General features: G+C 40.2%; 1 protein-coding gene across 5 annotated transcripts in view; it reads right to left on the bottom strand.

Annotated features, from left to right (window-relative positions):
• The window catches only part of spidr (scaffold protein involved in DNA repair), a 187,286-nt gene that overhangs the window by 119,664 nt on the left and 50,774 nt on the right, over positions 1 to 16,848 (bottom strand). For all 5 annotated transcript variants that reach the window (XM_078397363.1, XM_078397365.1, XM_078397364.1 and 2 more), the window contains exon 7: positions 15,054 to 15,154. In XM_078397363.1, coding sequence (XP_078253489.1) covers positions 15,054 to 15,154 — 101 coding nt within the window. The remainder of the gene's footprint in view (positions 1 to 15,053; positions 15,155 to 16,848) is intronic.

The following is a 16,848-nucleotide window of genomic DNA, read 5'->3' as shown; positions in this document are numbered from 1 at the left end:
CTTAGCTATGGGGATCTTCTCATTGACCAATGTTGATTCAATGGTTTGACGTAAATAGCAGATTAAGGAGAATGTCAAGCGATGAGGTTACAATTGCAATGGTGTACATTTCTGCTGGTGATGATCATGATGAATGGAATGGAATGCTTTATTGTCACATGTGACTTGGCACAGTGAAGTTCTTTGCTTGCATACCCAATGTATTCAAATGACCCACAGCATGTCCAGTTTTGAGCAGCCAGGACTGTCCTATGACTAATCTTTTTGAAAAACATTTGTAATGTTAGACAACATAATAGAGGATGTCCTTCATGTAAAGTGAGGACCTCGTCTCTATGAGGAATTGCAAGATCATCTCATGATATCAACACTCTCATACACATATGCATTTACCACAAGTACATCATATTCTGTTTGGAATAAATTGGAAATTTGGGGTTTACCAACTGAATCCACATCTACTTTCCACTCAGCAGTAATGTTATTTAGAGATTCTCAGTTATTTGTAGTTTTAATGCAAATTGAATAAGAGCTATGTTTGTCGGAGAAGCGACCATTAGATTCAGAAATTTGTAAAATCCTGACTGGAACCCAAGATAAAACTCAGTTGGTAACAATGTTGGTTGTGCACCATGAGTGAATCATGGAGACACAAACAACAGCAGATGCCTGAATCTTTAGCAGATCACAAAGTGCTGGAGGAACTCAGCAGTTCAGGCAGCATCTGAACAGAACATTTTTTCAGAACCCTTTTGTGAAACATAGACTAGCAGTTACAATAGTAACTGGTGAAGCCAACCTTGGGGCCAACCTTTCCCAGCACATTCCGCTGACATGCATTTCATTTCTGTCATTCCTGGTAGTGTTACCAAATCCAACAGGTAAGGCATGTGCTGAAAGCTGCTGTCAATTGCCGAGTTCTGTTCCTGAACCCTGCTTATTCTGATTAATACATTTTTATCCACAGTGGCACAGCTGGTAGAACCACTGTATCACAATGCCAATGACACGGATTCAATGCTGTCCTCAGGTGCTGCCTGTGTAGAGTTTGCATATTCTCCTTGTGACCACGTGGATTTCCTTTCGGTCTTCGTTTCATCCCACATCCCAAAGATATGCAAATTGGCAGGTTAATAAGCGAGTTCAGTATCTCAATAAAAGCAAGGAATCATAGGATTTGTCGAAGATCATTCGGGATAAACAAAGAGCATTGCTAGTGATCGCGAACGCAGTGCTGTATAAACTGTGTGAACGCATTGGGCGGAACTCTGTGTAACTACTTCTAAACATATACATGTAAATGAATGGCTAATGTACACTGAAACAATGGTTGATAAATGTTAAAATGTAATGAAGGAAATTAAGAGTTGTATGAATTGTACATTTACTGATTGAGTTCTGGATTTCAGTTCATATCAAATCTGGTTGAACATAAAGTTGAACTTCTGATCAAAATGAACTGCAAGTGCAACAACATCTCATTTACACACCAAAGGAGGCAGTAAATTACATAATGCTGCACAGACGGTGAAACTATCATCAGTATGCGAAACTAAAGAGATGGGTAAAGTGTTTCTCAGGATGTTAAACCACTTTAGACGACCTATGGCCTGTTCAACATGAATCCCGACATTGGCAACCTTCTTGGCTTTGTGTACTTTTTCTCTGGTCACTTGATGATATCCACCGCTGGGAGGGGAATCTCTAAATAGGCTTGGCGAAACATCGTCTTCTTGAATGGGAAATCTTCTATCCGCCATTATGCAATCCCCAGGATCAACTAAGTTCAAAAATCCACTCTTCCTAACAATGTGTGTATAGATGATCGCCCACCCCAAGCTTTTGATAAGAATGTAATCATGCCGTTTGGGGTAATTCCAACCAATAATTTCACAGCGTTGCGTTTCTTGTAGTTAGACCATGTCAAAGCCTGCAACTGTAGATGCTGTGGTCATTCTATAAATATCTCTGTGCAGTCGAGAATGCATCTCAGTGCTGGGCATTTATTTATTATCTGTTTCGGCTGCGTGGATCTTATCAAATCACGATCTGTAAGCATGTCCATTACATACTGGTACAAGTTACAATGCAAAAGAAAATGGTGCAAGTACATTGAACTAATTTATACAATCACAAGATTATAACTGAATACTGATTAAAATTATCCAATGTAATGGGAATCAGAAGAGACATGATTTGTCAGGAGACTTGTGACTAGGTTTTGTACTACACAACTTTACTTATACATGTACATGCAGAACGCATTCAGAAATCAACAAACGTGCATACAGGCCTTGGCCGTAGACAAGTATAGTAAGAGGTGAAAACTCCACAAATACTTTTCATATTATCTATTGATATTTATAGCAATCATACATTTCATTTCATTTCCAGCCCCCCCCCCCCCACCAAAACAAAAACAATAAAAAATGAGTGTTACTCGTCATCACAATCTCGCTCACTCACTGAAGCGGGCCATGAAGCGACCAAGGAAAAGCCAAACCATCAAAATCATCATAGTTTTGTACAAATGAACCATAAATACACCAAGTTAAACGTTTTGAAAGCATTTTCCTACCTCGAAGAAGCAAAACTGGAAAATACGTGTGAAACGCAGGTCTGTATTCACACGGTGGCTCAGCTGGCGAGAATGTTTAACCCGAATGACCCATGAACTGGACATGCGCAATTGTAATACCAAACTCGCTTATTGGCATGTGTAAATTCCCCCTGGTGTATAGGGAGTGAATATAAAAGTGGGATAACATATAACTAGTGTGAACGTCTAATCGATAGCCGCATGGACCAAAGGGCCTGTTTCCATGCAGTATCTTTCAATCAATCAAAAATCTGATAGAAGATATATTGATAGTAAATACCACACCATGTATAGAAAATAACTTCCACTGTATTTTTATTGAATCCTCAAAAGAGCCTTCTTTGTTATCCCCTTGTCTTTCCAGGTATAAAAAAACATAATTTTGTAAACCTTTGATTTTCATTGCAGCTCCTGAAATTCTGCGACTCATCAGCCATGAGATGATTGGGTGATCAGTTGGCATTCTCATGGGACATGTGTACTTTTAGCAATTTCAGAGTATGGGGAATTGCAGTGTTCCCAAGGACCAAGTCCACGCCTTTACTTAATCACATCTTGGACCTGAGTTTACAAATCACAATTTCCAAATCAGCAGAAAACACAAAAAACTTGAAACCAAAGCAATTGTAAGAAAGATAGCAATATATTTTAAGATGTTGTTTGACTGTTCAGATATGCGGCAGAAAAAAATGCAAACTTACTTCATTTGGGAATAATGAAGAGAGGCATTTACTGAGGGTAGAATTCTAAAAGGGGTGCAGCTTACATTAATTGGATTTTATTCTGTCTTCATTTCAACTGCTCCCGGACTCCTCCACTTATCAAAACACTAGTTGACAAAAGACAAAGGGATAGTGGAGATTGTAAACAGAAATTTTATTTTGTGGTTAAAATGTGGTGCATGTAAACTTAAAACCATTACAATTGTTGATCGTTTGATACTCACTGACTTGGGCGCATGCCTGTAAGATCACGTGCGAATTATTCTGAGATGCCACAGAGCTAAATTACACTTCATTAAACGTGAAGCCATCTAAAGGTCTCCAGCCATATGCCAACTCAAAGACCATGCAAAGAAAACTCAATTTAGTCAGTACCTCAGGGAACCTGATGATTTCGAACAATATAGAACCACAGTGCCTGGTCTGTCCATTGTTATTAGTACCTGTGAAGAGACTCTTAGCTTTGCCACAAGAAATCAGATATTGCTTTCTGTAAACTACCTGGAGATTCAAGACCTAATATGGCAAAAACACAAGGCATTTCTATCATGTCTCAACAGGTGAAAGAAACAGATCCATCGGCATCTGAGGTAAACAAAGTCTTATGACCCAAGAAATTACAGTGGGTGGAAAGAATGCAGGAGAAAGCAAATTGCCAATAAATCGTAACATGTACAAATTCTTCTGCACAGGACCAACTATGGCTCGAACACCATGCCGCTAAGATTCAAGAAAAGTTGATCAAGACGAGAAAGGCCACAATGGAAAGAATACTTCAAATACCAAGGTGGAAAGGGTAGAGATTTATGAGGATGTTGACAGGACTTGAGGATCTGAGCAAGAGGGAGAGGTTGAGTAGGCTGGGACTCTGTTCCTTGGAGCGCAGGACGATGAGGGGGTATAAAATCATGAGAGGAATAGATCAGGCAGATGCACAGTCTCTTGCTCAGAGTAGATAAATCGAGGACCATTGAACATAGGTTTAAGGTGAAAAGATTTAATAGGAGTCTGAAGGGCAACTTTTTCACACAAAGGGTGGTGGGTGTATGGAACAAGCTGCCAGAGGGGATATTATCCCAATGATGAAGAAACAGGGGTTATCCCAACGTTTAGGAAACAGTTAGACAGTTACATGGACTGGACTGGTTTGGATAGGATATGGGCCAAACACAGGTAGGTGGGGTCAGTGTAACTGGGATATGTTGGCCTGTGTGGCAAGTTGGACCGAAGGGCCTGTTTCCACACTGAATCACTCTATGACTCTCTATTCTCATTCAAAATCTGTACTTAATACACATGGATTCCTCCTTTTCACAACATACTGTCCACAAATCTATGGTACTTTCCCAGCCTGGCATGTGACTGAAAATGTAATTAAAAGGGTAAACAAAACCAGGATTAATCTGCCAGCAAAATATAAATCACTCAGTCGGCCTGAGCCCATGCAATCTCCCGGTTGCAAAACCCTTTAACTCCCCATTCCATACTGACCTTTCTGTCCTGATCTTTCTCTCCTCCACTGTCACAGAGTGAGGCCAAATGTAAATTGGAGGAACAGTATCACATATTTCGCTTGGGCAGCTTATAATATGAATATTGATTTCTCTAACTTCAAGTAACCCTTGCTTTCCCACTCTCTATGTCCCTCCCCCACCCTAGTTTTGCTACTAGTTTCACCGTCGTCCTGGTTAATTTTACTGTTTGTATTCCTCGTTGTCACCTTCCCCTCAGCCAAATTTGGTGTCTATCTTCAGCAAAATAAATAACTTTTATTCAAGCAACTCAAACTGTAGTTTTAAAATGCCAATAAAATTACACTGATTGGAAAATATATCTGATATGTACTTTAAATAAGCTTAGACAAACCAAATTGAAGTCTATGGACTTCTCTAAAAAAAAACGAAGAATGACATTAGCTATTTCAAATGTTCCACTTACCTCTGTCCAATTTACTAATGTTTATTAATACTGAATTGTGCTCAATTATATATTATCCATTAACTAAAACGAGGCTGCATTAAGTGCATTATTGATTTTGAAAACAACAACTAGTTGTATATTTCCTTGTCCTATTTGTTCTTTAATACAGAGTTCAATTAACACACCCAAATCTTATTCACCCAAATGCGTACATTTAATGCACCACTTCTCCTCGTTTTTAATGGTCTTTACTGTGAAAGCTTTGCTTTACTTATTGTTTACATGCTTGTATTTTTAATGTTTCGCATAAAATCCTTATTTAAATTGTTATGGTGCTGCTTACCTATTTGCAAAAATAAATTGACAGGAAGTTATAATCAAATTAAGTCTCACATGAAATTTGCTGGTATGAATACATTGTTAGCAATAAATTGTGGCTTTCACACCACTAAGATATCAGCATTTTGGAAACGGTGTCCATCTATAGCAAATCAAGGGTCAACATTTATAACTACAATGTATTTCTCATTTTCTGATAACCACACACAACTCTGCAGCACTCTTACGTCTACCCAAATTATATTAAGCTAGCTTTCATGTGATGAGCATGGCAATGTAATTATGTTGATTCTAAAGGGAGAATGCTTGCAGGTTAACGTACAGATCCACACACAGAAAGTATTTTAAAGGTTATTTCTTTTAAGCTGTATTGGCTAACTTATCTTGGCACAGTGCGTCCTATTCAGAAAAGGAGACATCTGCATCAGATAATGTAATTTTAATATAGACACAAGGAAATGCAGATCTGGAATCTTGCATAGACCATAAAGTGCTGAAGTGGGTCAGGCAGTATCCCTGGAGGACATGGATAGGGGGTATTTACGGCCAGGACCCTTCATCAGACTCACTCCTACAACCACGTATGATGAAGGGTTCCAACCCTAAACGCTGCCTATCCATGTCCTCCAGAGATGCTGCCTGACCCAAGTTCAGCACTTTATGTTCAATGTAATTTTAATATTGCTCTATCAGGTAAGGTGGCAGTCCTTAGCCATAACTGACAGTTCAGTTTCATACAGACAATATCATTACATATTTTTACTGGTCTCATTTCCTCGAGATCTATTTTTAAGGTTTAGTGAATGTAACTCTCCAAATTTCTGGTCGAGAGAGGGAGAAATCAAGTTACAAATGGTGTAAGCATTACACTGCAAGATGATCAGCAAATCCATAAATGCTTACTTGCTAAATAGAAGAAAAAAACTGCTTTGGAGTTAGATTTGCAATCATCTCAAAGCTAATTCTGCCTATAACCAAATCTCGAAAAAAATGTTTTGCAAGGTATTTAAATAGATTCTGACAACACACTCAAAATTGAAGGAAATGCAATATCCTGGAGTCCTAAATAGAAACATAATTAACTCCATAAATAAACAAAGTTGGGAAATCTATGTTACACACCAAAACTATGTGGAAGGGACAAAAATTAATATAGCTTAGTTTAGATTTAGTTTAGTTTAGTTTAGAGGTAGAACATGGAAGTGACTTGGATGGGTTGGGTGAGTGGGCAGATAGTCCAGCTGTTGGTAGTTGTGCAGTAGGAAACAGAAACGGATGCAGTATAATGTTGATAAATGTGAGGTTGCCCACTTTGGTGGCAAGAACAGGAAGGCAGATTATTTGAATGGTGTCAGATTAGGAAAAGGGAAGGTGCAACGAAACCTGGGTGTGCTTGTACATCAGTTACTGAAAGTAAGCATGCAGGTACAGAAAGCAGTGAAGAAAGCTAATGGCATGTTGGCCTTCATTGCAAGAGGATTTGAGTTTAGCAGCAAGGAGGTCCTACTGCAGTTGTACAGGGCCCTGGTGAGACTGCACCTGGAGTATTATGTTCAATTTTGGTCTCCTAATTTGAGTAAGGATATTATTGCTATTGAGGGAGTGTAGCGTAGGTTCACCAGGTTAATTCCCGGGATGGCGGGACTGACATATGATGAAAGAATGGGTCGACTGGGCTAGTATTCATTGAAATTTAGAAGGATGAGAGGGAATCTTATAGAAACATATACAATTCTTAAAGGATTGGACAGGCTAGATGCAGAAAAAATGTTCCCGATGTTGGGGGAGTCCAGAACCAGGGGTCACAGTTTAAGAATAAGGGGTAGGCCATTTAGGATTGAAATGAGGAAAAACATTTTCACCCAGAAGGCTGTGGAGGCCAATTCACTGGATGTTTTCAAGAGAGAGTTAGAGTTAGCTCAGAGGGCTAAATCAAGGAATCAAGGGATATGGAGAAAAAGCAGGGTCAGGGTACTGATTTTAGATGATCAGTCATGATCATATTGAATGGCGGTGCTGGCTCGAAGGGCCGAATGGCCTACTCCTGCACCTATTTTTCTATGTTCTATGTTCTACGTTCTAACAGGCCTTTCGGTCCACCGAGTCCATGCCGACCATTGGTCACCCATTCACACTAGTTCTATGTAATCCCACTTTCGTAACCACTCAATACACACTAGGGGCAATTTACAGAAGCCAATTTACCTACAAACTCGCACATCTTTGGGATGTAGGAGGAAACTGCAACAAGCGAAGGAAACCCACGCGGTCACAGGGAGAACGTGCAAACTCCACACAGGCAGCACCCGAGGTCAAGATCGAACCCAGGTCTCCGGCGTTGAGAGCCAAAGCTCTACCAGCTGCACCACTGAGCCACCCCCATTTTACATATCCCCAGAATGGTCAAAACATTTACTGTATAAAAAAAAAAAAATGTAGACACAATAGTTTAACTCATAAAAGCAAAAATAATGGGTGGGTGGCAGTGAATTGAAAATTGGTAAAATAAGGACCATCTCTGGTACTAATTATAGCGAAGAATTCAATTAAAAAATATAGGAGGGTTTTTCATTAGCTATCTTACCATTTTCCTAAATATTATACAAGGATTTTCCGTGGAGAGGTATTTTAAGTTGCCTTGAGATTGCAAAAACAGGTGAAGAGTAGGTTCAGTTTACATGTGAAGAGCAAAAGCATTAATGTCCACTAATTCATTGCACTGAAATAGAATTGCTAAAATAGCTTTTGCGTATTCTCTGAAGTCAAATGCACCTATAAAGTCATTTGCAGATTTAACCAAAATAATAAAGATAAGACCACCTATTGCAAGAAACTGATCATGATCTTGAGATGCAGTCTCCCGATAAGTATATACTTCTGTTGTTGCAACGCAGATGGGTTTTTTTAACTTTCATTCAAAAATAATACTTTGAGCTGAAGCCATTAAGATGCCGAATCACTTAAGCTACATCACATTCCAAATTAAAAAATAAGATTATTTTCATAATTTGTTGACAAAATTAATACATTTGCATGGAATAAAATGTCAAACACCCCAGAAAGTCGTGGTTCATTACTTAAAAATACGATGATTGATAAACAAAAATGATGTAATTAGTAAAATTTGCAATATAGTTTTACTATAAAATAAGTTTAATTTTACATGCAACTCACACAAAATAATCATATTATACATGCGTTATCTGTACTCATAAGTAGCAAACATAATTAATACACTTCAAAACTATCTACCTGAAAGATAATAGTCGCAGTGATTTTGCCATCTCAAGGATGCAAATATGGATATTACAGAAAAACAGAAAATACTAAAGAGATTCAATAGACAATAGGTGCAGGAGGAGGCCATTCGGCCCTTCAAGCCAGCACCACCATTCAATGTGATCATGGCTGATCATTCTCAATCAGTACCCCATTCCTGCCTTCTCCCCATACCCCTGCAGCAGATTCAGCAGGTCATGCATCATTTGTGGAAGGAGAAACAAAGTTGATGTGTAAGATTTCCAACACTTCCGTTTTTTCGATGTTCATGGATATGTAAAAGATTGAAATTATTTCAAAATGGGCCACGGTAACAGGGGAGAGGAAAAGGGAAATGGCACAAAGAAATCCAACCCCAATCCTAGAGAGGGTAAACAAACTGAAATCTAATTATAAAGTGGAAAATGCAGAACAATACTGCATATCAAAAAACTTTATCCAGTTCTGACGGATTGTTATCTATTTAACCCCTTGATCCAGATGTTCGCTAGCAAGAATTTTCTTTTTTTTTCAAAAATGTATTACCTTGGTGATGGAACAAAAGATAAAAGAGAATTCAATAGTGCACAACTCGTGATCCCACAAATGGAGAGAAACAGAATTATAAATTTAAAATTATGTCTACAATGCTAAAAAGCAGACTGAAGTTTGATAATGAGCTCAGTTCATAGTTAAAACACACGGATACAAAAAGATTTCTATAACAAAACCAACTACACTAACAGGGGAAAAAAAGAAGTATTTATTTTACACAACTTTGATTGAACGGTAATATTTCTCATTTCCAAATGTTTGACTGCTTAGCCCAACATAAGCAAATGCAGTCGAAAGACAAGTCCAAGTGAGTAAATACACATTGCTGCAAGGACAGAGTCCAGCTGTCTATGTATACAAAAAAAGGTCAGTTCTGATGTAAGGTTATCTATCTGTATTATTAATTCAGTTCTTCTTTCTTCATAATCATTGTCTGACCTGCTGGGCATTTCCAGCATTATCATTTTAGTGTCAGCGACATCCTGACCTAAATGTCACCGGTTTAACAAATCCCTTTACCTGTTTCCCCTCTCCTTAACTGCCCTCTAAGCTGTGAACAAATGGTGTTGTAAACATAAGGATCATCCGGGTTCACTTTATTGTAGATATCCTTGTTATTCTATCTATCCACCCTCTTCCTTCTGCAGATGTTATCTGAACTGCTCAGTATTTCCAGCTTTTTCCAAAGATCTGAATCTTATTTCAGATTCCCATGATCTACAGCGTTCCGATTTTGAAACTTGCTTCAAAAGTCACTTATTCAGTTCAATGCAGATGGTTACCAACAAACATTTGATAAGGAAAATATTCAGCTAACAATTCCAGTTCTTGAAGAACATAAACTGCATCATCTTGTACACAAACTTAACATATTGCCTGTTGTGGCTGGAGACGATGGGACAGGAAAGTCAATGTTTATTAATATTAATAAACTGTACCTATTAGGCGATGGTGTAAAAATTAAAATTAGTATATTTGGATCTTGAATATTTAGTCCCAATGGTTACAAGGTTTGTAAAGTTACATGGAGAACATGCAAGTCAAGACTGGACAAGAATGTGCTGGCAAGTAGTACATTCTGAAAATGGAAAAATACACACGATACTGGGACACATTAATGTGGAATGCTACAAGCTATCAGTCAGTAAGTTCACTAGAACTTTGAAGATAAGCAGAAAGAACTTTGCACTCCTCGGTTCAACATGTTAAATGAAAACTGTTTTTTTCCCTACAGTGCATGGGCATACTAAAATACATTATTAAAACAGAAATGAAAAAAAGAAATCACTTGATAAGAAGACGTGTAAAAAGTAAACCATGGTTTGTTTGTTTTTAAGTTCTGACATTTGCACATTCATAATTTTCTTCTCACTTTCATAAACAGTTCATATTATCAACAAATATAAATTGCTTTGGGGATTTTTACTGCCCCAAATACCACGATTAAGCATTGACACATTGGGTAGAAGGACTGATTATCACTGCAATTATTAGCGTCAATTTATGAATCAAATCACATTTTGCATTTTTAAAACTACATTCATTGCCTTTTCACATACAAAGTAACATCTATAATCTGTAAGAACATATTTACTTAGAGCACATTGATCCGAGGTGGCCAGTCTTCCCAAAGGTCAGCAAAATGTTAATATGGATTATGATGGAGTTTGCAGCATTCCACTTTATCACATTCTGGTACAGTTCGATCTGTTCTAGAGAGTAACTTTGGGTACCCAAGACGTCTTCCCCAATTTTCTAATATTTGTTGGGGAGAAGTGACTGATTACATTCAGCATTTCTCCACAACAATATTGAGAGCCCTGGTTGCGGGAGCCCTTGTTGAAATATACGAGTCATCTTTAAATAGAGGAGAGGTGCCGGAAGACTGGATGGTGGCAAATGTTATGCCTCTATTCAAGAAGGGCAGCAGGGAAAATGCTGGGAACTATGGGTCAGTGAGCTTAACATCTGTAGTTGGAAAGTTACTAGTGTAGTTGGAAGGAAGCAAAGGGTGATGGTGGAAGGTTGCTTCTAGGACTGGAGGCCTGTGACTAGTGGTGCGCCTCAGGGTTCGGTGCTGGGCCCGTTCTGTTTGTCATCTACATCAATGATTTGGATGATGACAAGGCAGGATTAGCAAGTTTGCTGATGATACAAAAGTGGGCAGTTTTGCATAGTGAAGATGGTTGTGAAAGAATGCAGCAGGATCTGGATCGATTGGCCAGGTGGGCTGAGGAATGGTTGATGAAATTTAATAAAGTGAAATGTGAGGTGTTGTATTTTGGGACATTTAACAAGGCAGGACCTACACAGTGAATGGTAGACATCTGGTGAGTGTTGTAGAGCAAAGGGATCTAGGAGTATAGGTGCATGGTTCCTTGAAGGTCAAGTCGCAGGTAGATCAGGTGGTCAAAAAGGGTTTTGGCACATTGGCCTTCATCAGAGTATCGAGTATAGAAGTTGGGAGGTCATGTTGCAGTTGTATAAGACATTGGTGAGACCGCATTTAGAGTATTCTGGGCACTGTGTTATAGGAAAGATATTGTCAAGCTTGAAAGGGTTCAGAGAAGATTTACAAGGATGTTGCCAGGACTAGAGGATGTTAGCTATACAGAGAGGTTGAGTAGGCTGGGTCTCTATTCCTTGGAGCACAGGAGGATGAGGGATGATCTTATAGAGGTGTATAAAATCATGAGAGGAATAGATCGGGTAGATGCACAGAATCTCTAGCCCAGAGTAGGTGAATCGAGGACCAGAGGACATAGGTTCAAGGTGAAGTGGAAAAGATTTAATAAGAATCTGAGGGGTAACTTTTTCACACAAAAAGGAACAAGCTGCCAGAGGAAGTAGCTGAGGTTGGGACTATCCCAACATTTAAGAAACAGTTAGACAGGTACACGGATCGGACAAGTTTGGAGGGATATGGACCAAGCGCAGGCAGGTGGGACGAGTGTAGCTAGGACATGTTGGCCGGGTGTGGGCAAGTTGGGCCGAAGAGCCTGTTTCCACACTGTATCATTCTATAATTCTATGAGAGAACAAATGTCCATTTTACAGCTTTGCGTGCTACTTTCTCCTTATCGGCATTCCAACCAGTAACTGCATTCAGAAAGAAAAGATCTTGCTCAAAGAACTCATTTAAATTCATCAAGTGTGTTTTATGAACACTTTAAATTTATACCACTCTTTATGCTGCCCATTTCTGTTCAAATCTTCGGTTTTACTATCTTTTCAAGTTTTCTACATTAAAATCAATTGTAGTTTCTCAGATTTCCGCAATTATCCAAATTATGGCATTTCAATCAGGTTATTGATTGTAGATGATCAGCCATGATCACAATGAATGGCAGTGCTGGCTCGAAGGGCCAAATGGCCTCCTCCTGCACCTATTTTCTTTGTTACTATGTTTCTAGAATTATGCAAGTATATCACCCAATTTACCCAATAAAAAAAGTGCTGAAAGAACTCAGCAGGTCAGGCGGCATCTGGAGTGGAAATTATGTTTCGGATCGAGACACTTCATCATTTGTACATACATAATTTTCTTCTCACTTTCATAAAAAGTTCAAATTATCAGCAAATATAAATTGTTTTGGGGATTTTTACCGTCCTAAATACCATGATTAAGCATTGACTTATTGGGTAGAAGGACTATCACTGCAATTATTAGTCATTTTTGGAATCAAGCTACCTATGATTGATATTTTTCATGGGGGAGTCCAGAACCAGGGGCCACAGTTTAAGAATAAGGGGTAGGTCATTTAGAACTGAGATGAGGAAAACTTTTTTGCACAGAGAGTTGTGAATTTGTGGAATTCTCTGCCCCAGAAGGCAGTGGAGGCTGATTCACTGGATGCATTCAAGAGAGAGTTAGATAGAGCTCTTAGGCCTAGCGAAATCAAGGAGTATGGGGAGAAGGCAGGAACTGGGTACTGATTGTGGATGATCAGCCATGATCACATTGAATGGCGGTGCTGACTCGAAGGGCCGAATGACTTACTCCTGCACCTATTGTCTATGTATCTATGATTAGAACATTAGAAGAGATGAGATCATTCGAAGATACTTGACCCAAACGTCATCTGTCTATTCCCTCCATATTTGCTACCGGACCCATTGAGTTCCTTCAACACTTTTTTTATTTTGACCAAGGTACCAGCATCCGCAGTTTCTTGTGATCACATTCTCCTAGTTTATTTTATCAATTAGACCCAAACAGGACTGTTGTAATGTCCATTTATTTTCATTCACTAATAGTCCTCCACTATAGTCCTGTGTTTCTGATGCTCATGATCATTTTCAGCCCCTTCTTAAATAGGCAACCCTTTATTTTAACAGCTCCAGATACTCCCACAAGAGAAAACATCCTTTCCACATTCACCCTACTTTTGCTCTTCCTCAAATATGATGCATGCTCTTGATTCATTCAACCTGATTTTGTGTAGCCTGATGATATTCCTAAGAAGATGAATGTACGTTGGTATATGGGGAAATTCGTTGCTACACAATTATTGATGTCCATCTGAATAGATGTAGCTTTGGCTTTGTATCTCTCCTAAAACTTCTGACCACTGGCAATGCAACATATCCTCAGAACTGCATTTACAGATCAGTTTACATTGAGGCTTGAAATACCAGAGTGGACTCAAATTTTTATGTGCAAAAACAAGAGAGCAGCTAGAGGAACTCAGGAGGTCAGCCAGCATCTGTGATGGGAAATGGTTCGTCAACTTTTCATGTTGATATCCTTCCTCTCGACTGACAGTAGAGGAGAAATAGCCAGTATAAAGAGCTGGGGGGAGGGATGGGTAAAGAGCTAGCAAACAGTAGGTGGGTACAGGTGTTGATTGGCTGCTAACAGTCAGGTGGGGAAGGGTAGGGTGGAGATAGCAACAGAGGCTGGGAAGTGGTAAATGGAGAATAAAAAGCTGTGCCTCTTGCCCCATTCCTCCCCCTACCTCTCAATACTGGTTACTTCCCCTCTACTCTCAGTCTAGATGATGGGCCTCGACCTGAACTGTCAACTTTCTATCTCCTCCACAGATGCTGCCTGATTCGCTGAGTTCCTCCAGCTGCTTTCCTTTTTTGTCACAGCAACTGCAATCTCTTCCACCTCAAAGAGAGAAGATTTACTTCCCTAAGGGATAAATGTTGCACCTTGCCCTATTCCAGAGTATACAGACTTTGCAGTAATTAATTACCAGATATGCCAGAGATTTCTTAAAACAAGTAAATTATGAAATCTAATGATCATGTGTGCACTGAAAACCCCACAAAACACACGTGGAAAGGCGACAATAGAAACTGTTTTCCGCTACAAATACTGACGCAACATTTTCAGCATTTGCCTTTAGTATTGCAATAGGCATAAAGGACAAGTTACAGTAAAGTTCATCTTGTTCTGCAACACACTGGCGTGCCAATTTAGTTCAGGTTCTTGCTCTGAAAAGCTTGATTCAGAACCAAAGGTCCTGTACCAACCCCGAGATGGCATACAAAGTTACATAATGCTGCACTTAAAGAATATGCTTGTAATTCACTCAAGCAGGCAGACTTTTCATGAGTAATACTAAATACGGAAAACATATGTAGGTACACTGTTGAAAACATAAATGTAAAACGTAAATTCAGATAAAACACTCTTCATTAAAGGGACCTACCTATATGAATTCTGGAATCAGTTAAAGACTGATGTCTCCAAAAATTGATGGAAGACCTCTCCCTGCACAGTAGCCTGTTTAACCTTTCTGCTAGTCCTCCCCTGTAGAAGATAAAATAATTTAAAGTTAGATTTATCCAGAAATGTACAAATTTTATGTAACACACAACCATCATCAAACCATCAAAGTCAACTTTATTGTCAATTTTCAGTTAGTTTACACAGACAGAAAATCGAAATACCGTTTCCCACAATCCCGAGGAATAAAGTGCATTAAATTAAGTTAAAATTAAAAAGGCACAGCAAACAACAATCAATATAAAATATAGTCACTTCAATGAAAAAAAGATGAAGATGAATATATTACAATAAAAAATAATGAACAGTAGTGCAAAGCCTGTCCATAGCAGCGTTAAAAAAAAAATGTCTGGTGCTGGATGTGCGTGTGTGTGGGGTGTTAAAGTCCAGGTCCAATGGGGGCAGGGGAGAGAGGAGGGAAGGAGGGGAGAGAGTTCAGCATCCTGACAGCCTGGTGGAAAAAACTGTTCTTTAGTCGGGTGGTGCTCGACCTCAGGCTGCGAAACCTTCTCCCTGAAGGCAGGAGGGTGAAGAGGCTGTTGGAAGGGTGGGAGGGTCACCCACAATGCTCAATGCTTTGCGGGTGAGGCGGGTGGTGTAAAGGACCAGGAGTGTTGGGAGTGAGGCGCCAGTGATCCTCTCAGCAGTGTTCACTATGCGCTGCAGGGTCTTACGGCTGGAGGCTGTGCGGCTTCCGAACCACACAGTGATGCAGCTGCTGAGGATGATCTCAATGGCGCCTCGGTAAAAAGTGTACATGATGGGTGTGGGGGCTCCCGCTCTCTTCAGTTTGCGGAGGAAGTAGAGGCGCTGCTGGGCTTTCTTGGCGATGGCCGTGGTGTTGTTGCTCCAGGAGAGATCCTCGGTGATGTTCACCCCCAGGAATTTGGTGCTGCTCACCTGCTCCACAGCAGCACCATTGATGGTCAGTGGGTGGGGGTGTTGGGTGTGCGTTCTCCTGAAGTCGACAACAATCTCCTTTGTTTTCTCCACATTCAGGAAGAGATTGTTGTCTGTGCACCACGCGGCCAGCTGGTTCACCTCCTTCCTGTAGTGGGTCTCGTCGTTGTTGCTGATGAGACCCACCACGGTTGTGTCGTCCACAAACTTGACGAAGTGGTTGGAGCTGTGGGTGGGTGTGCAGTCGTGGGTCAGCAAGGTGAAGAGCAGGGGCCTAACACACATCCTGTTGCTGCCGACCCGTACAGACTGCGGTCTGGCAGTGAGGAAGTCCAGCAGCCAGTTGCAGAGAAGGGGGCTGAGGCCCAGATTTGTTAGTTTACAAACCAGCTGCTGGGGGATGATGTTGTTGAATGCTGAGCTAAAGTCTATGAACAGCATCCTAACATATGAGTTTTTAGTGTCCAAGTGGGTGAGGGCTGGGTGTAGAGCAGAGGAGATGGCATCCTCAGTGGGCCGCTTAGCTCGATATGCAAACTGAAACGGGTCCGGGGAGGGGGGGAGGTTGGATCTGATCTGCTTCATGACCAGCCTTTCGAAGCACTTCATGATGGTTGAAGTCAGCGCTACAGGGCGGTAGACAGACAAATAACCTGGTCGTTGGGGGGGGGGGGGGGGAGTTATTTTCTGCGCAGGTGTGTTGCTCTGTGCTTCAAAGCGTGCGAAGAAGCCGTTGAGGTCGTTCAGGAGAGAGGTGTCACTGTCACAAGTCTGTGGTAAGGGTTTGTAGTCCGTGATAGTCCTAATACCCTTCCACA

Source organism: Rhinoraja longicauda, chromosome 4 (assembly GCF_053455715.1).
Source record: "Rhinoraja longicauda isolate Sanriku21f chromosome 4, sRhiLon1.1, whole genome shotgun sequence".
Classification (NCBI taxonomy): domain Eukaryota; kingdom Metazoa; phylum Chordata; class Chondrichthyes; order Rajiformes; family Arhynchobatidae; genus Rhinoraja; species Rhinoraja longicauda.
This window is presented reverse-complemented; position numbering and strand designations above follow the sequence as displayed.